Genomic DNA, 20,655 nt, shown 5'->3' with positions numbered 1-20,655 from the left:
CAGCACATTTTTTTTTATTACAGCGGGTTTTAAATGAGGAATCGCGTTGATTTCCTGTCACTAATATCTGATTCGATATTTGAAAGTTCACATCACTCGGACACGAGTGGAGTCTATTCAAGCAAACTTCCTGTAAAGTGACGTAAGACTTACCGCTGAGCGTTTGAGGTGGGATTTGACCTCGCAACCTTTTGACCGTCGGCTGCACGTTTCTCATCACCACTGGTGCGACAGCAAGGGAAGAGGGGAGCGCGTGACGTTACCTTTTGGCAGGTGCCCTAAGTGGGCTTCGTCCGAGCAGAAAGGTTCCACTTTGCCAGGAAGGGGTCTCGGCCTTCAGCGGAACCGATGCCGATGCACCGAGAAGAGGAAAAAAGCTCTCAATTTCAAACTCGCTCGCCTGGGAATGTGCGATCGGGCACCGTGTAAGCGAGCGTGACCAAGGATGACGTCTGGCGCTCCTCACGTGCATGCCAATGTTTGGAGATGATCCGTGCTCTGTGCGGGCAATTACTCGGCTGCAAAGCATGTTGGGGAAAAAAATGCCATTTAAAAAAACGTATACAGTGTAAAATTAAATATAGCATTGCGTATATCTGTTTATATCTAGAAAAAAAATCATATTTATGTGTACCCTATATGTATATTCATTCATAACGTAAACAAAGGAAGTGTAGGGTGCTCATGTCCATTGGTGGCTCTGTGTTTTTTTGCATGAATCAATGACCGAGCGTTGTTTCGTGGACGTGGTCTGCAGTAGGTTCACAGGAGGGGCTGATGGTGTTACTCTGTCTCATCCCCAATGGGAAATTCGCATTTTATATTTTGAAAATTTGGACCATGATACAAGCATATAATGGCCCAAGTCCTTTCGAATTACGTCACGGGTTCTTTAACGTCAACTGTGGAGCAGATGGTCTGTATTTTGACGGTTACTCCACCAGTAATATTCACCAGGGTGGCCAGCCGGAATCAGATCACAAACCTCTGCAACAACTTTAAAAAGCGCCACTGCTGGGCCATGTCACTGACTTTAGAGATAATAAAGTAATTGGACAGTTTTGGGACCAATTGCACTTGTTAGATTTGTGATGGACACGTTGATCTCTTTTGTTCGTTGTGTATGGTAAAATGTGATGATGTTGATGTTGATTACTCGCTCGACACTGAACCTCTGACACTGCTTATAACATCAGCAAATTTGACACGTTTGATGCAGAAAAGTGCATAAACTTGGATCGATATGTTTGTGAATGATCGTGTGGATCAAAGATAGAGGGAAAAGTAAACTGGAAACTTGGAATAACAAGACAAAATGACTGCCCAGCAGCACTGCGTGAGGTCTTACGCACGCCTGGCTTCATCTCCTCTTGGATGGTGTTGAGAAGACAAAGGCGCTCGGGCGTGGTGCTGGCCACCCACCCCCTCATGCACCGTTCTGGCCTTCTTCATAGGTGCTCGCTAACAGCACTTGCCCCTACATTCTGTTAAAGGCTACACAGGCGATCTTGGTCGTTGCTGTGTCTATTTGTTTCGTTTGTTGTCCTTCTTCCGCACCGCCGATTAGCAGGGTTGGCTACGTACGGTGCGAAAGAAGTTCAACATCGGTGCATGCATACACGCAGCAGAGTGAACTTGGCTGGTGCCGAAGGGATATTCCGTGGTGCCGGGTCACTCAGCACTCACACAGCACCCTCTAGCGCCAGTAGGACGGCGTCCAGCTGTCGACTATAATCAATGGGCTGCACCATTGTGGCAGTTAAATTGCAGTATCCACAAAGTGTCCAATCACGTATTTAATGACGTTATAAATGGTGATTATGTCTGCAATGTTTAGTACTGGTAGGGGATTATTGTATCCGTCCGTCCGTCGTGCATCCAAAAATGGGAGGGGTGGGGCTGGGTGGAGAGGGGAGGGTGGGGAGGTGCTTGGTGGGGAAGGTGGGGAGGTGCTGGGTGGGGAAGGGAGGGTGGGGAGGGGCTGGGTTAGGAGGGTGGGGCTGGGTATGGGGTGGGAGGAGTGGGGCTGGGTGGGGAGGGGCTGGTCACCCCGTGGTGCCCTTATAAAACTCAACGTTTAACCTACTCACGCCGGCTTGTGCCCGCCCTCACAGTCGGCCATATTTGCGGAATACACCACGCCGCCGTTGACCCTGCAGGCCATTGATCGAGCAACCCGACGTTCCTACCAGCTCCCTCCGCAGGAGGAATGTGTTCAAGTAGACTGCTCGACATGAAGACGGGGATGTGCGATTTTGTTTTGTTCATTACGTATGATGTGGCGCTGGCAGGGCACTCTAAAACAGTTATCGTATAGGGAGGGCCATGGGTTTAAATCGTGGCTTATGTATGTACTTTGAACTTCTTTCGCACCGTACGTAGCCAACCGTGCTCATCGGAAGCGCAGCCCATCATCCATCGAGGCTTCAGAGAAGCTTGTACCACAATTTGTAGTCCTAACACCGGCCCTCCCATTCATTTGTATTTTACACCCTTGGCTTAATGCCAGCAATGCAGCACAACACTCATTTCAACCTGGGTGGGAATTTGCACTGTTGTAACGTGGAAATGTATTGCGGTTTAGACTGCTGTCGACAGGGGGCAGCCGTTGCCAAGGCTAAAGCAGGATCCCTTTCAACGCCCAGAAGCAAAGCTCTGTTTGGTACCCAGCGTACAACAAGCAACGCGACCTGTCATAAAGTGCAGTTTGTTTTTTTCCCGATTCCTGAAATTAAATATTTTATCAATTGTGTCCATTGATCATCTGAAACACAACACCTGAAAAAAATATAAACGAATGTTTCAAACTCACGAATGCGGCGAGGAGCTCATGAGATGATGGTCAGCGCATCGTCGTTGGTTGCGTGATGGTTTTGCTGATGAGCGCTGTAATTGTGTTCACAAAGTAAATACATTGGCACGCACGACCAGGAGACATTTCACTGGGAACCACCCGTATAGAAGCTTAGAGTCTAGATTTTCGAGAACTTGTGTGTGGAAATGTGCAATGTTTTGTTTTTGTTGTAACGCCTTCGATGCAAACATAAAACTAACTTCGTGCAGCGCTCCAGCAAAATTGGCCCTATCCATACAGGTTACAAAGACAGCAAATGCATTTAATTGACTTGTGTAAATAATTAATACATGTTTAATTATTTACTTGAGATGAAAGATTGCTCAATATATAATTATGCTGTAATTTATTCTTCTTGACAAGCCAAAGCGCTACCGAACAACTTAAAGACATCCACAGCGTTCCAACTATCAGGGATGGCTGTTACTATATCGTGATAAACTATCACAGGATTGGAAAGGCCTTCATCTAGCAGTAGATGGATTATGGATAATGTAACGAGTATGACAAGCTGCAATATTTTTCCATGTCCATATATTAGATTGATTTGGAGGTTTCTTAATAATATATCTGCATCTAAAATATTCGTCTAAAAAGTGTAAAGCCCAAATTACTTGAAATTATGAGGACAGAAAACAATCTCATCAAATGCTCTACTTATTTACAAATCGAATACATGTTACAGTAATTTTACAATATTTTTTCTCTATTTTCAGTTTTCATTTTTCCATTTTGCATCATGCATATTAATCTATTGTAACTGAACGTACTACAGATGTGCTATAAATAAGAAATGTGTGACTTGTACATATTTAAGATTTTTTTTAGATTGACGTAAAATTACGCGACATTAAAGCAGTGGTAGACGAGGTGCACCGAAAGCACAATTATGTTTGTGTTTATATATATAGTTACACACATGATGATTTATATATATTATAGTTACACACATGATGATTTACTTAACAGCAGTGAATGCAACTCTCATGGAATTTATTAATTTCCGTATTTACGAGCGAAGAGTGAAACGCTGCCTTGACTTTGTGGCAATACGTACTTTGATATGACTTTAATATTAATTACCAAACACTGCTTTGCCACTGACTGGGTGGCACAAGTTTATCTCCCTTGGTCAGAGATTACTTTGGTGGTACTCTGGAGAGAAGCCTCCATGGTGTAAATGTACTGTTACAATGCAGCAATGTCGTGCTTGAACGTCGTGAGTTCATGTTGTGTTCTGATATTTTACATTATCTATAAAATGACAGATCACGGAAGGTATTAGCAAGGTATTGTAACATGTATCCATGCACAAATTCTACCACTCACCTTTTCAAAGTGAAAGCAATCTTGATTTAAAGTTATCGTGACTGCAGGAATCCATACTCTTTGGTTCTTTCGGTAAAGTCACGTAGGTAGAAATAAAATAAAACAAATCACGACGTTTCGATTGCAACACAAGCAATCATCATCAGGTGTGAAAACCACAGCAAGAAAGTAATTCGATGTCCCTTTAATTTGATGTGCTTCTGAAAGTGCTTAACTGTTGATTCAATTGCATTTAAAGTGTATTGGTATAGCCACAATTGTGAGTTAAATGTTTAATTCTTTGGGAATGTAATATAATTACTTCTTGTGGACAATGAAGTGTTTCTAAATGATAAAGACACGCTGTCTGCGTGGGGTGGCTTTGTTGCATTGCAAGATTGGGCGAGTTGGCGATAGCTTGAGGAAGCCTTCATCTGACAGTTGATATATCACAACTGATTATGATTAATGATCCCAAGATTATTGTTTATTTATAAAAAACAAATCTTTATAGTTTAAAGATGAAAAAAATTGCAACAAAAACAATCCAGTATAACGTAATCTTTCTTGTAAAAATTACTGTTTTGCAATATTCTAAATTGTATAGCATATGAGAGGCGTAATCATCGACACTAAATAAGAAACTTATATGGTTCGTCTGCATTTATATTTTGAAAAAGATTGGTAACGAAAACCCCGTCTGACAACAAACGAAAGCTGTGCATCGGTTTGGTCTCAATTAAAGGAGCCTCTTCTGTAATTACTAAAACAATCTCCGCTCAGACCATTGATCTCTCAGACTTCCAATGGCTGTACACATTAGCAGTAAAGGACATAGCTATATTTTACAGCAACTAAGGGGATTCATCACTGGAATATAACTGTATTTACCTCGAAGTACAAACGGGTGGCCTTCTGTGGGCCCCCCCTTCACAAATGAGGACACCCAGAAGTACAATTCCGTATTGAATAAAAAACACATTTCATTATAATTCTGCTCAACTCCAAATGAATATCATCGTATAGCAGCAATCCGTTGCTAATTGAGACTTAACGAATTGGACCTTTAATAATGTAGATTGCTGTTGAGTGCGTTTTGTTGACAAAGTATGTTGGTGGTAACGCATCTTCTAAATGCGCGCCTTAAGCGGGATGTCTTAATGAGGCACCGTGTGAACAGAGCGCTAAGACTCGGTGTGTTGACGTGGTGCGTGTCACGCGTAAACCACAATCGCAACTCGTTTCGTCTCTCCACGTAATTAAAACAGTTTTAATCCGTCAGTCCATCGGCTTTCCAGACCAATACTACAAAGCAGCCTTTGTTAAGCAAGCAAACCCTCGCCCGGTTTTGACCTTCTGGGTCTCATCGGCAGAGTCAGTCTTGTTAAACAAATCCTGCTGGATTACCAGATGTTATTGGTAAGAGCACTACATATAGAACATTAGACCCCGTTTTGCATTGAATTAATTGAGGTTTCGTAGGAATCAGCCGCTCACGTCAAGTGCAGGCAATGCAACGCGTGTGTGTGTGTGCCCATAGGGGGCACATTTGCACTCAGCATTCGAGTGAGAATAGCATGATGATAAAAAAAATAATAATAACGTGGCTTCCCCAAATACTTTATTGATGTACAGGAATTTCCTCGGAGCTCAGGAGACACATTTCTTTCAGGGTCAATGTCAAATATTACAATAGAAATATTTCGCAATGCACGATATTCCTTTTTTTTTTGTTAAACGATGACCTTGAAAAAAAGCAAATGCAAGCTATGCACATGATGATATGTGGCCGTGCGTGTTATTTGTAGTGCGTGTTATTGACTGTTTCTCTGCTGCTTTAGGCAGGGGTAGGACACGCCGTGAGGGAGTCGAGGAGTTGCTGGCCAAGGCGGTGATCCACTTGGTGGGGTCTGTGGAGCATGTCCTGGTGCATCATGCCTGGCTTGTTGGGGGAGCATCCACGGGTGCAATAAAACAGCTCCCTTGCTTTCATTTTTCGCTCCATAAAACAAAGCAATGGCCATCCCTATCTATAAATGTGTTCCATCCCTATGGAAAAACACGTGCATTCCCCTCGCCTATGCGATAGAAGCATAAGAACGATAACTTAGATTTCTCGACAGATTTCTTCACGATCCTAGAGGGTTGTGCGGACACACCGCTTCCGAAATTTTGACAATCAGCCCACGGATTCTCATGTCACAGCCCGTGCGCCTTCAGCCACTCTTATTTTCTGTGGGGGCGATCATTCAATTGCATCCTTGCAGCTTGCCTACTATCAAAATATGGAGCATGTCATGAATTTTCTACCAGAGTATATGATATATGTGCGTACCTTTTTATCTATGATGTCTGCTCTCAAAAAGGAGGTAGGATTCCAATTATTCAGGATGTGTCAGAAGAAGGAATGACAACCGAGGGCAACCAGGGGAAAGAAATATATATAAGGCTGACCAAATGGGAGCTGGAGTGATGAAATCAAGATACATTGGAATAGGATGGTAGGATGGATGCTTGCATCAAGTTGTGGTATATATAAGCTATTGCTTATGATGATTGTGTATGGTATATATAGAGCTGGTCATAGAGTGTGGCTATAGGGTTTACCCATTGCATGACAGTTTGCCCAAGGTATCCTCATTGTATTTGACATTATTTAAAATAGCTGTGGAACTGTGGTGTCCGTGTTTTGGATTCTTGAATAAAAAGAAATAGCTGTAGCCGTCTGCTCCAACATGTTGCCAGAAGCTGTTGGGAAATCACAGCGGTCCATTCCACATCGACTGGCAAGGCACACAAGCAAGAGTGTCCTCATGCATGTTTCACTTGACCATACCAGCTGGTTCTGCCTATACCAATACGGCGTCTCGTGCTCTAACGATGCTGTGTAACCCCAGTGGCAGGAATCAGGCCATAGGACCGTCTCAACTGCCCGCTAATCCAATTCGGGTCGGTTGGATGACGTGATGGATGGCTTTCGAGCGCGGGAGGGTGTGGGATGCGTGTTGCGGAGCAGCCGATGAAGCGGCATATTTGCCTCGGGCCACCCGAGTCGAAAAATCTGCTCATTTAACAGTGGCTCTAATTGAGACGCCCACACAGGCGTACATGCCACCATGCCTAAAACATTTTTATTCATTACAGCGCCAGTTAATCCTTTCTAAATCCCTGGCATGGCGAGACACAATGTTCCTCCTTGCTCAGAGAAACATGGAGCAGCGCTCATCTCTTTATCAGTGGCGCAAATTTCCAAAATTATCGCCGTGACCATTCTCTTTGTAAAGACAACCACAATTGACTGAAAACTAAATTCTATAAATGGTGTTGACCATAGGTGGATGATGGGATCATTCAATCTCCCACTAGAATTTAAACTCGGCACCAAGTGTCCACACAGGAGGAGTTTGTGTTCTAAGTTTCACGGAGTGTACCTCTGGACGTGTTTGCTCACCCTGTGGTTTGTTTTCATTTCAGAATTTGATTATTCGACGAGAATGAGGACCTTATTTGTTTGAACTTTTAATCACGAAACGCAATATTGGGATTACAAGACACACGATTTCCACATTCCTCATTTGCAATTAGCAAATTGTGGTTATGGGTGTGTGACTTTCATGAATTATATACATTTTTCTGATCGGATGCACATTAGAACCATGGATTTTTTTGGGCCCACCGAGTTCTAAACAATTGCACTGTTTATTAAAGTAACACTCACCCAGTGCTCATTTCCTACATTTCAGCATTTATAAATAGTTCTCCTAAAAATGGTATCGATAGACTATAAGTGTAATTGGACTTGTATTTTAAAATATATATGTTTACTACAACACAAAGATGTAAAGTGAGGCTTCTGTAAAGCATGAATGTGCAGGCTGTGCTGTAGATTCGTCTTCAAAGTGGAGGGGAATGACGTCATGCTTGGTCACACTGGCAGAGTACTCAACTCACAACCGGTTCGTGATTTCAAATCCGGGTGGGGTGTTAACCTAAACACAAAATCGTTCAAATTGAACAGCTAATTTCGTGATGCTGCATTGCCAGTGGTGCACAACCACAATCAACACGACATTAACAAGACATTCGTCAATAACAATGCCTCGGAGGAACAAATGTATAATCGGTGACGTTTCGAGAAATGGCCCTTCCTCATAGAACAAAATGTGCTCTCAAAAAAGGCCATCATCTCTAAGTATCACACTGTGGTTTGAGGTCCACAGTGGCTGTTATTGATATTATTGCTCCACCATAGCAATGTCAAATGTCCACAATCAATGTCAGCATCCTTGAATGCAGTCCCTTTAGCCAGCATGAGTAAACTAAACTGCGTGAGAAATTCCATTGCGTGTTTGTTAATTTAACGAGCAATATACGGTATATTACAATCGTATATTATTTGGTTCTTTCGGTTAAGTCACGTCTAAAGATAAAATAATAAATTAAATTAAATAATAGAATACGACGTTTCGATTGCAACACAAGCAATCATCATCAGGTATAATGAAATAGCGACATAAAATCTAACCAGAAAAACTATAGACAGACATATTAGCAGACAGATATCACCAAGATACATAGCTATGTATCTATGTATCTTGGTGATATCTTGGTGATATCTGTCTGCTAAAATGTCTGTCTATAGTTTTTCTGGTTAGATTTTATGTCGCTATTTCATTATACCTGATGATGATTGCTTGTGTTGCAATCGGAACGTCGTATTCTATTATTTAATTTAATTTATTATTTTATCTTTAGACGTGACTTAACCGAAAGAAACAAATAATAATTACTGCAGTCACGAAAGTTCTAAAATTAAGATACAATCGTATACGCAACAGTGGTCATGCTTTCATAAACTACATACCGTTGTCTACCCACTGCTGGATGGAGGTCTCCCCACTCAGCGTCAGTCATGGCGTGGTTCTTTTGACCATACTTGACAGGAATCTATTCAGAGCTGACACGGCCGATATCCTCCACGACTACAACACAAATAGCAAAGCTCCAACACCGTCGGTCTTCCTGCCTTGTGGGCCTACAGGCCACACACGTGAACGCGATCTCGTGCTCATTGAGGCGGTGCGCAGCTCCCGTCTACAGCCTTGAGCCAGTAGGGGAAATTCCACATTTCTATGGTGGCTGGGGGTGAGTCTTTCCATAGGACATCCACTGTTCACTTCAGCACAACTGGTACTCATTCAGTGACCCTAGAGGTACGATGGGCTGAGTCAAGCCCCAGCAAGAATGTGAACTCGCGCTCGGCCCATAGTGTGCCATCTGACCGATAAATCTGCACCAACTCCGATTAAACACCGTTGAGGGAGACTAACGTAACAACGGAGAAACGGCACTCGCGTTGCCACCCGTCCAGGTTTGCCCGGGATCGTCCTCTTGTTGAGGAAGCTGTCCTGGCAAATCATTCTATTCCCAAGACATGAAAAGTCCCGTATTTTGTCACTCAAGGCAATGTGCCCTTACAATCTTCCCGTATTGTCAGATACTCTTCTTCGCCATGATATGTTCCATTTTAATTGTTCTTTATATATATGAGGTGGCAACACTATTTGACGTTTCAAACAAATATTAATTTTTGAGAGACGTCTCACAGTTCGATCCTCTCGCACTGCCAGCAACTTCTTGATCGGTCAAGGATTCTCCCAAACGTCTGTTCGGAATTAATTTCCAATTACAGAGCCACTGCTCATCCATTGCTCATTGTCCAAGTGTCAATGTGTTGACAGTACGTTTGACAATGCGAATAATCGTCCAGCAAGCTGTGTCGTGCATATCAAGTGCAGTCACGTGCATGACACCTTTTATGTAGCAAAAAAACATGCTCGCACAATAAGATATCACTTCATGCTTTCATATGTGGCATGTAGTGATTACGTGGCTGACATCAAAACTCAACAACGAGTCATTGTATCGCACCACAGGAAATTTCACGGACTGCTAAATCAATTAACAAAAATAATGAGCACTAATTGGATAATCATTATGCGCTTACTGGCAGCTGAGTTTCACATGCGCTCAGATATTGTTTCCAAATAGTCGTTGACAAAATAATGACTTGGGAATAATCAATAGGGGCCTGGTCTTCTCCTTTCGTTATCGGAGAGCTAAGGATGTGTAAATACGCATTTGTACTCATCTTGAGCGGACTGCATTAAGCGAGGTGTGATTTGCATCATTAGTCTAATCGAATGCTGTATAATGCACTATTCAAGAAAACAAAGAAATAGCAAAGCCACTACTGATAGCGGATTGTGTAGTTTTACGTGAAAAGTAGTTAAAGTAGCTCGTACCTCAATTCTACCCGAGCTTGGGGTAACAGATCGGATAGCGATAGGGGAGGGGAGTTGTGAAATGTGCGTGTGTTCGTTATGTGTGCATGCTGTGTGTTATGCGTGTGTTGTGTACGTGTGTAATGTGCGCGAGTGTGTCTCTTGAGTGTGCATTCTATGTGAGTAAATGTTCACGTATGTGCATATATTGTGTGTGTGTAATGTGTACGTGTGTGTATCCTGAGTGTGTATTATATGTGTGACTTTTATATATCCGTGTATGAATTGCGTGTGCATGCATTTTATATATTTGTGAATATTGTGCATTCTGTTTTAATTGTGCTTTTCTGCGTTAGTTTATTGTCCGTGTAACTATGTGTGCATTGCTATTTGTCTATGCATTTGTGTGTGAAGTGTGTGTGAAATTTGTGTATTCTGTTTTCAGTGTGTGTGTGGTTTATTCTGCGTGTGTGTATCTTCTGTGTGTAACCGTGTATGTATTGTGTGTGTGCCGGCCTTCATAGGTGCTCGCTAACAGTACTTGCCCCAACGGTCTGTTAAGGCTGTAGGGGAATCTTTGTGTGTGTGTGTGAATTGTGTGTATCCTGTTTGAGTGTGTGGGTGTGTGATCTGCGTGTGACTGTGTATGTTGTATGTGCGTGTGTGTGTGATAGGCGTGTGACTGTGTGCGTTGTGTGTGCGTGCGTGCGTGGCTGTACGTGTCGCGTGCGGGACATCAGTGGGGTGGTGCCTTTCCCGCCTGCCCACAGCGGAGAGAGCCACATGGGTTGGGTTCGCGGCTCGGCGGAGACGCCACCAAACAATCGGGGAGAGAACACAGCCCGGAGTCTGCTCCACGCGCTCATTGCCAATCGAGTGTGGAGGCACCGCGGTGGGAGGTGCAGTGCTTCAGCACACGCGCGCGCACTACACGGGGAGAGAGAGAGAGAGAACGTAGAGAGCGCGAGAGAGCTGGCGGGAGGAGGAGGGGGGAGGAAAAGTTTACAGCAGGAGTCATCCTGATACAATACTGGCGAGCTGCACCCGGGACAGCGAACCACCTCTTCCTGTGCCCTCTGCTGGGTTCTATCCCGTGACCGGGGGCGAGGGAGATCGCCTCGGGTGGACTCCGAGAGGAGACAATGGGTGTCTCGGCTTTGTTGGTCCACGCGTTTGGATCGCTGCTCCTCTGTCTGCTGCTGCCGGGAAGCGCTCAGCAGGAAGGTAACGCGAGTTCCCGTGCCCTGCGCGTGTGCGCCTCGATGCGTCTGGTGGCGATCGCGCGTGGACTGCCGTCGTGAGATGTGAATTATGCAAGCAAGTAGCGAGACTCAGCTCGGATTTGGAGTCATTGCTGTCGACCGATATTTACCGATTGCGATAATTAGTGAGCGACACACGGCTGAGATTCGGAAGCGGTTGTTGTGAGCTGCTGTTAGACGTATTCGCGGCAACCGGACATATACGTGTGCGCAACATTCAAGCGCCTTTAAAACTGAATCGCAAGAACAACCGTGTGGAGAGGGTTTCTTTTCCACACGTGTTCATATTTTCTCCTGGAGTTAATAGTGAAGGAACATTGGCTCGTACGAACCGCGCCAGCAGACACTAGCTACTGCTGGTGGATGGGTGGACACTGCGCGCTGCAGTTATGGCTTTGCCCACACCGCGTCACCAACAATGCCTGCTGTCCACAGAGGCGGCGTGCTGATTTGAAGACGCCGATTTACAGGCGCGCGCTAACAGAGAGCCTGGACTATCGTCTACGCATTTGCTTTGGGACGTATGTCTCCCCCCGCGATCAACAGCAGAAATACAACTTTCGAAGATGCCTTTAACGTTCCCCGAACCGTGCCTTTGGTGAAATAATCACCGCACTAAAGTAACTTGAATGTGGCTAACGAGCAAGGCAGGAGGCAAGTTTTTGGGACGCAATGCTGTCTGCTCGGCACTGGTTCAGCGTCTGTTAGCTTTCCTGCGCATGGTGAATATGGGTGGACTGATTGGGCACGTTCTGCAGATAATACTGCAATTGTAAAGTCCGATTATGATTGAAAAGTCACTCCGATTGTCGACATGTAATTGATGTGCAGTCGATGTGTGTGTGTACAAGTCAATGTGTGTGTGTGTACAAGTCGATGTGTGTGTACAAGTCAATGTGTGTGTGTACAAGTCGGTGTGTGTGTGTACAAGTCGGTGTGAGTGTGTACAGGTCGATGTGTGTGTGTACAAGTCAATGTGTGTGTGTACAGGTCGATGTGTGTGTGTACAAGTCGATGTGTGTGTGTACAAGTCGGTGTGTGTGTGTACAGGTCGATGTGTGTGTGTACAAGTCGATGTGTGTGTACAAGTCGGTGTGTGTGTGTACAGGTCGATGTGTGTGTGTACAAGTCGATGTGTGTGTGTACAAGTCGGTGTGTGTGTGTACAAGTCGACGTGTGAGTGTACACGTCGGTGTGTGTGTGTACAAGTCGATGTGTGTGTGTACAAGTCAATGTGTGTGTGTACAGGTCGATGTGTGTGTGTACAAGTCAATGTGTGTGTGTACAAGTCGATGTGTGTGTGTACAAGTCGATGTGTGTGTGTACAAGTCGAGGTGTGTGTGTACACGTCGATGTGTGTGCGTGTGTGTGTACAAGTCGATGTGTGTGTGTACAAGTCGATGTGTGTGTGTGTGTGTACAAGTCGATGTGTGTGTGTACAAGTCAATGTGTGTGTGTACATTTCGATGTGTGCGTGTGCGTGCCAGCTGTTTGCGGAAGGGTCCCACCGGGTTGCATCCCCGTCGCCATTCTTGTGATAGGAAACTAATTACTGCAATCACATTAACGGGTTGAGTCAATATTTATTGTGGACTCGATTTTCACAACAAAGTTTAATCACGCCATTCTCCATGCTATATCGCCTCGCCATGTCGCGTATGGTATGAATGCAAATGGTTCAGCTATATGGGCGCGCATATGCTTCTTAATTAGCATCTTTGGGTTCTGCGTTTCAGGGCTAATATGGTATCTTGAACCTAACATACATCATCTCTATAGATGTGTCTTAATGACATTGGCTTCTAAATACTCTATTATGTATACAGTACTACTACATTACTCGACAAAGGGTAAAGGCATTTATTATTCAATATCTTGCTGCCGACGAAAGGGTCCCATTGCTATACACTACTCGAGATCGGTGGCATTTAGTGGACATAGTAATAGCCACTTACGCACGTTTACGCAGTTTAGTTTTTAATATCTTAACGAGATGTGTAATGCACCTAAACGTAATTGGCTCTCGTGGCCATATTCTAATTATAATTTCTTCTGGTCAGTTATCATACATCGTTCCCTACGCAAGTTAAGCAACACATTACTTATGGCTATTTCCATGACGGAGATACGCTACTGAACATTGCTGTTGGCCCCACGCTCTCCCTACACCGACCCTGTAAGTATTGTCATATGTTGAGCACGGGTAAAGGCACACACACGAGGGGCACCAGCGGTGTCGATGGTCAGCACACAGTGGCCTTGCGACCTCCAGATGTGGCAAGGGTTCGACTCCATCCACCGGCGTGGTCCCTGAAACAATGAGGGGGGGGATGTGGGGGGTGAGTTTATTCAATAGCCCCGCTTCTGGGCCACTCGTCGTGAAATGGCTTCAATTTCCAGGCGTCTCTCTAGCACGCGGTGTAAAGAGCCAGGAGGTGTCTGTTTGCTCGCTGACAATGAATGCCCCAGGGAATTCGCCCTGCATTCAACTTCAATAATTCCAACAATCCTGACGAGGCAAGCGGGCTCGCGGCAGCAGGGTGAAGCTCGTGGGCCGATGTTGCCCACTCCACTTGACGTGCACGCAAGCCATCCCCACTATGAAGCATCATCAAGTTAACGTTTCACAGAGTATTTACTGAACAGACAGTCTGCAAATGGCTTCTGTGCATTACTGCTTTGGGATGGGCAAGCTTTAGTTAATCTTCTATTCATCATCATCATCACAATTAGCCACAGAGTGAGCTGAATTTATGATGGGGAATCGTCTACTTGCATACAGCTTTAGGTGATACACTTTGCAGCATGAGCAAAATACCAGGGCTATGCAAGAAAACCCAGCGGGTTTCACAAAATAGATTTAGATTTTTGTTTTCTATCTACGTGACTTTACCGAAAGAACCAAGAATATAAATCTATGTTAATTGACGGATGCAGTTATTCATTTTTGATCTACGGTAGCGGTTGGACAGGGGGGGGTTCTGTAAACGTGCGTGAACACGCAGGAGGCAGCGTGTGTGTCGTTGCATGCGCTACAGCGATACAGCGCTACACGCACAACTGTTGACTTGCGTAACTCACGGCCGTTCGCCGTGTGCGGGGCAAACAGCCAACGCACTGGACGCCACGCATCGTCGCCTTTTGGACGTGCTGCGATTGTTTTACTTCTACAAATGGGAAGGAGCCCGCCGAGAGAGGCTGCGTCGCGCTCTGCGTCAGGATGCGCGCGCCATGAGGTGGGGAGCGGTGGTGCAGCGGTTAGCGCCACGCTGCGCTATGAACCCGCGATCCGGGTTCGATTCCCGCTCACGGCCAACACCGGTGACGATTATCAGAACCGATCCTGGGCCTCTCCTAGGTTGACTCAGCCTCAAATGAGTACCTGGTGCGGTGTGTAGTAAACATCGCCACTGGGAAGACAAAGACGGTCGGGCGTGGTGCTGGCCACCCACCCCCTCGTGTGCCACAGTGCCGGCCTTCATAGGTGCTCGCTAATAGCACTCGCCCCTACAGTCTGATAAGGCTATATGGGGGATCTTTGTCTTTGTGTTGGACTTCTTTCGCACCGTACGTAGCCAACCGTGCTAATTTGATGCGCGGGGGGGGGGAGGACAACGAACTAAACACGCAAAAGCAGTTCTGAGATACATGCGTTTTCAAATCTAGACGATGATTTGAAAGTGCGCAGCTCCCAGGAGCCTAATATCGGGAGGAAGAGCGTTCCAGACGGACGCAGAAGCGGGTCTGAAAGCGCCGCGCGATGCGGTGACCGCCGCCTTGGTTCGCTGGTCCGCCAAAAGCCGTCGCTGCGAGCATGACCGCCACCGGAGTGCGCGTGATGCTCTACGCGCCCTGACGAGATCAGCGAGGTATCCGTGGTTCGTTTGTGACAAGCACTTTGTGTCCGGGCAGCTCTGGGTCGCCCTGGACGCCGTGAGCTCCCCTCCTTCTGCAGCGCAGCCACGCTCGTCCCCTGTGTGGATGTGTCGTACAGTTGTGTACCCACGTGGGTGAATATGCAGTACATATGATGTTAGGGTGTGCGATAGGTAAGGATGGAGAGAGCATATTTGCTTTGAAAGTTTGAGTTTATTTGCTTTGTTACACGGATACTGGTCAGGTGCAACTTAGCAAGTTAGCATATGTCCGGTATGGGTATTGTAAGTCACGAGGAGCATTCAACCCGTGGCATCCATTCGTCGTCGTCACCATCAGACATGATCAATCCGCTGCTTGATGAAGGCCTCTCCAAATTGCCGCCACCTCTCATCATGCCAGGCACGTGCACGTGAGCCGATTTCATTGCTCCCTTTCCTCACTGCGTGTCCTCTCAGACGCCTCCAATGCCTTGGCTGCCACTCCGTGGCGACAGGATTACTCATCATCGGCCTTGTCCCTTCTGGCCACATGTTCTGCCCAAGCATTTAGTTTCAGAGTTGCGTCTTGAAGTTCTCTAATCCACGAGTTCCTCTCCACCATCTCTCACTGTCATTCCCAGCATGCAGCTCGGCACACTTCGTTGCACACGTTTTCGTTCTCCACGTGTTTTTGTTAATGACCATGTTTCAGAAGCATATGTGGTAGTCGGTAGTAAACACTGGATAATATAATGCAGTGTATGCACTTAACCCTGACCCAGAATATAGAGGGAACGTATCTCAACACTGCCAAGCAATGAGAATGGATAGGTTAAGGGTGATCTTGCCTCCTCCATAGAAATATTATGTATTTTGACCCCAGCACAAAATGGTTCCATAAATTTTTCAAACCAAACTTGTTCATCTTCCTTAAACATGCGCATGGAACTCCACGGGAGGTAACGGATGTCCAATGTACATGTGGTGTTTTTGTGACTGAGAATAAATTATTTGTAAATTCGTTTTGCTGAAATTGAGACCCGTTACGAATTGTTATTTTTGTTCTATTTATGGAATTAAATGATGCGAGACTTTACATCGTAGTAGGTAACGATGCTCACGCCGCTCCTGGCAGACGGGCCTCCCCTCGAGGGAGCTCTCTAGATCTCCCACTCTAGGGTGTTTTGGCCTACTCTTCCATGCTGGACAGACATTTGGGAATAGGTGTGAGTAGCCACAATTTACCCCACCACGCGCGACTTTGCTGATCGACGATCTGTGGTGTGAACCCATTGACACTGCTGGATGGACACAGGCGGGCTGGGTGAGTGGGGTAATCAAATTGCCCAATGGTTTCAACTGCTGCGCTCGGAGATTGAATCAGAAGTCCAGTGTGTTAACCATGACACCGTTGCAGCATCCACACTCAATACGGCGTTAGTCTTTGGATTTAACTGAACTGACCGTGTTGACGTGATTGCAGAATGTGTCTACTTAAAATAAGATTCCATATAGAATGTTGTGGCCCATATAAAAATCCCCTATGTTTAGGATATTTCGATTCACAGGTCTGTAGTGATATTGTAGACTATTCATGAGTCTTTTGCTGTATTGTGCAGTATTTTAAGAAAGGACAGCATCATTATTAGGCAATTTACAATGTTTTTGTATTCTACCGTCTGGCAATCTGAAGAAAACAAAATGTTGGTTAAGTGCACCAAACTGCATTGCTATGTCATAAATTAATTGTATTCAGTTAATCTAAGTTGATACTACTTTTTTAATGTTTAGCTATTTGCACAAGTTTGCTAATGCTGGCAGTTCGATTGTCTCCTTCATTTATATGATTATTTCTGCAGAGCTTGTATAAAAAAAAAATCATAACTTCTGGTGAATGGAGCGAGCCACGAAGCAACATTCTGCAATTCTCTGTTTGAATAATTCCCCCACTTGCTATGCAAGGCACTTTCCCAATCTGGTTTATTTTCTGGGCCATTAAACCATGATTACAAAGGTAAAAAAAACCAAGGTGCAGCCCCGCAATTAACTTACTCACGGCACTGCTGGCAGAAAAGTATCCACCAGAGGGAGTTTAAGAGAGTGCCTATAATGAGCAATTGTCTTACTCTACTAAGCTGGCCAGATGTCTTTAAAGAGGTATAAGTACCCACACTTTACCCAATCACAGGCAACGTGCTGATAGACTATCATGTACCCATTTCCACTAAACCTTGACATTCTCAATACAATTTGCCATATTTTAAAAATAGAAAAAATTGTACACCAAGTGCCTTCCTGGTAATTGTGGAGTTTCAAAGTCGTTGCTGCTCAAATACGCATTCAGGTCATCCCCTATTTACAGCCCTGAGAGCCAGCGGCTGAAATTTCACATTTCTATGACAAGGGCACCACTGATCCCTTCCCCACAAAGTGATACTCCGTTTATTGACCCCGGAGGATGGTGCCAGTCTGTCGTGTGCACCAACATTCTAACCAGGAATGAAATTCACAGCCCTCTGATTGCGAGCTGCTGCTCTCTGTTTACCGTGGAGCCGCTCTCAAAGACACGCTCCATGCCGTGTGAACTCTCCGATTCTCTGCTGACACGAGGATGAGCATTGCGAACAGGCTTCTTTGTGCCATTGCCCTCTCTTCACTCAACTTTTTTACCTCTGTCACTCATCCAATCACACTTATTTGATCGAAATGACCTTGACCATATCACCTGCTCTTCCAATGACAACGATGCAGTCTCTCCTGCGTGCCCTCTCTTCCCTCATGTGCTACAACTATTTGGCATGCGATGCTTTCGCACGTTCATATTAACATGTTCGATGGTTAATTTTTTTCCTGTGTTTTAAAGCGGACACATTTCCTGTAGTTAATAAAAAAAACATCTCGTACCCTGCCACCAACGACCGCTGTACTGCATTGTCAGAGATGAACAGGCCTATTTTTTGTTTGGTTATTAATGAGATTTTGATTTATCTTATCCTGTTGGAGGCATTTCAAATAATATTAAAAGGCACATGGAATTAGGCTGACAGAAATAATGTAATTTAAAACATTATATCTGTATTTGCATTTCAAACAGCGAGCCTGATTCACATTTTCATGACAAGATACCATACTGAACACTATGCAAGGTCTAGTCATGCCAGTTTCACATCAACATTAATAAAAACCAAATATTAACAATGAGACTCGATTTATATAAACTACGTTGGGTAAAACAATAGATAATTCAACAATGCAATGCTGTTCTGTCGTGAAAATATAAAGAAATGTTTTGACATCACAATTTCACCTAAATATTATAGAAAGGTATACAGGGCAAAGGTGCAGCCCGGCAACGGCTTGCTCACACCACTGCTGACAGAAGGGCCTTTGGTATTATACACAGGTTGTATAGACAATTAGCAATGTTTTTTCTTCTCAAATGTAGGTACACACAGTACATCATTGATGTTTATATAATGCCGTGGTTTTTACACACCACTGTGTGGGCTGGCTGCAAATTGCATGCAATCCACAAAAGGGCAACCAACGCCTCTTTTCTCTGCTGACAATTTGGGGGGACGGCGGTGGGGAACTTTCCTTTCCCTGGTACAGAGGAGACGATGCCTCATCTGCTCCGGCATTATCTGTTGGAGGAGCCGTGCACAGCTGACGAGAACCAATTCTAAGTTGGTTTGATGGACACAGAATTAATTAAGGGAAGGGATACAAGGGCGGATTATGTTATCTGCACGCACATGCGTTTTCCTCCTCTTATCTGCATGAAGAAGCACGGAGACACACAGATAATAGGATGCTTTTCCCCACCCCCCTCTGGGTCACATATTATCTGCACTTGAGCTTGGGAAATAGGATAAGTTACGTAATTCTCAGAGACCACTTTATGGTCGATGTGGGTTAGGTCCAATCAGCAGTAAAGCATAGATACTGGGAATAATGAATGGGCAATTCAGAGGGCACGGATAATGGGCAGAGTGAGAAATATGAGATCAGATAAGAGCACTGTATAATAATGCGTGATTAAAGTCTCCGATATGAGTCGCTGTATGTTTTTAGTTCTGCAGAGTGAAAGGCAACATCGTGGTACAGCTCTGATGATAATGAAAATGGACTGCATTCCCAACCACTGGCTACCTCGTAGTCCTGCGGCAGGGTGGGAATCACACACGTGACGCGGTCTGTGAGATCCACCAACTCTGCTTCTGAAGTATTGGAATGCATCCTTGTGCCCCCATATCTGGCGTGGTCAGTAGGAATCCACTGGATCTATGCCCTTTTGTCATCTAGATTGGAAACCCTTTCCTTTAGAACTGTTTTTTGGCCTGACTTGGCGACTTTTGCCACTATGGGCAAAACATGTCACCCTTTGAATCAACAGGCCCTTTGAGTGACCAGTTTTTTTTTTATTTATGCCGTTGTTGGTGTGGAAACGGTTATATAGTGACATCCATCGATGTATTAACCACACAACTTGTCTTTAGTTGTTGCCCTTCCCTGGCACCTCCGATTAGCACGGTTGGCTACATACGGTGCGAAAGAAGTCCAACATTCAGTCCGTACACGGTGGAATTTCATAAACACGAATGTGCTGGCTCCTTATCCTAACGAGGGAATTCACACCCCCAGTCACCAACATACCTCCAACAGCAGTTCGCTCATAATCATTCTTGTCACACGACCCCCCTCAGTGGCAACAAATTGCACTTCAAGTTCTTGTCTCGTAAAGTGCTTTTGTCTCGTCGTCAAGTTATTGGAGCAACTGCATTGCCACCCCTGTGAAATGTGCAGCTTTACCTCAATGTACCCCGTGGGATGACTGCCACTGCACAGTGGCATGCAGCATTTAAAGCAGCAGCCCGCTGTGTGGAGTGCAGCAAATTGTTCGTCGTGAGCCACTGCTGCTTTTCAATTATCACAGCTGATTGCAACTGGTCGGAATATTGTCAGCCGAGAAGAAACAAACGTGATTGCCATGTTGCGAGGACGCGAAGGGTTTCCGAAAGCTACACGTGGATTGCCAACGCCTTCACCGCATGCGGCGATTCGATTTAGTGTAAGCTGTACGCGTGGAA

The 20,655-nt window shown here is 45.0% G+C and overlaps 1 protein-coding gene across 1 annotated transcript in view; it reads left to right on the top strand.

Moving 5' to 3' along the window:
• Positions 1–11,479: 11,479 nt before the first annotated feature.
• Positions 11,480–20,655, top strand: part of LOC144721068 (receptor tyrosine-protein kinase erbB-4-like) — a 249,636-nt gene continuing 240,460 nt past the window's right edge. The window contains exon 1 of the mRNA XM_078598401.1: positions 11,480–11,670. Coding sequence (XP_078454527.1) covers positions 11,589–11,670 — 82 coding nt within the window. The 5' untranslated portion in view covers positions 11,480–11,588. The remainder of the gene's footprint in view (positions 11,671–20,655) is intronic.

Source organism: Lampetra planeri, chromosome 10, assembly GCF_965212315.1.
Source record: "Lampetra planeri chromosome 10, kcLamPlan1.2.h2, whole genome shotgun sequence".
In the NCBI taxonomy this organism is placed as follows: domain Eukaryota; kingdom Metazoa; phylum Chordata; class Hyperoartia; order Petromyzontiformes; family Petromyzontidae; genus Lampetra; species Lampetra planeri.
Note: the sequence above shows the minus strand (reverse complement) of the source record. Positions and strands in the feature narration are given on the sequence as shown.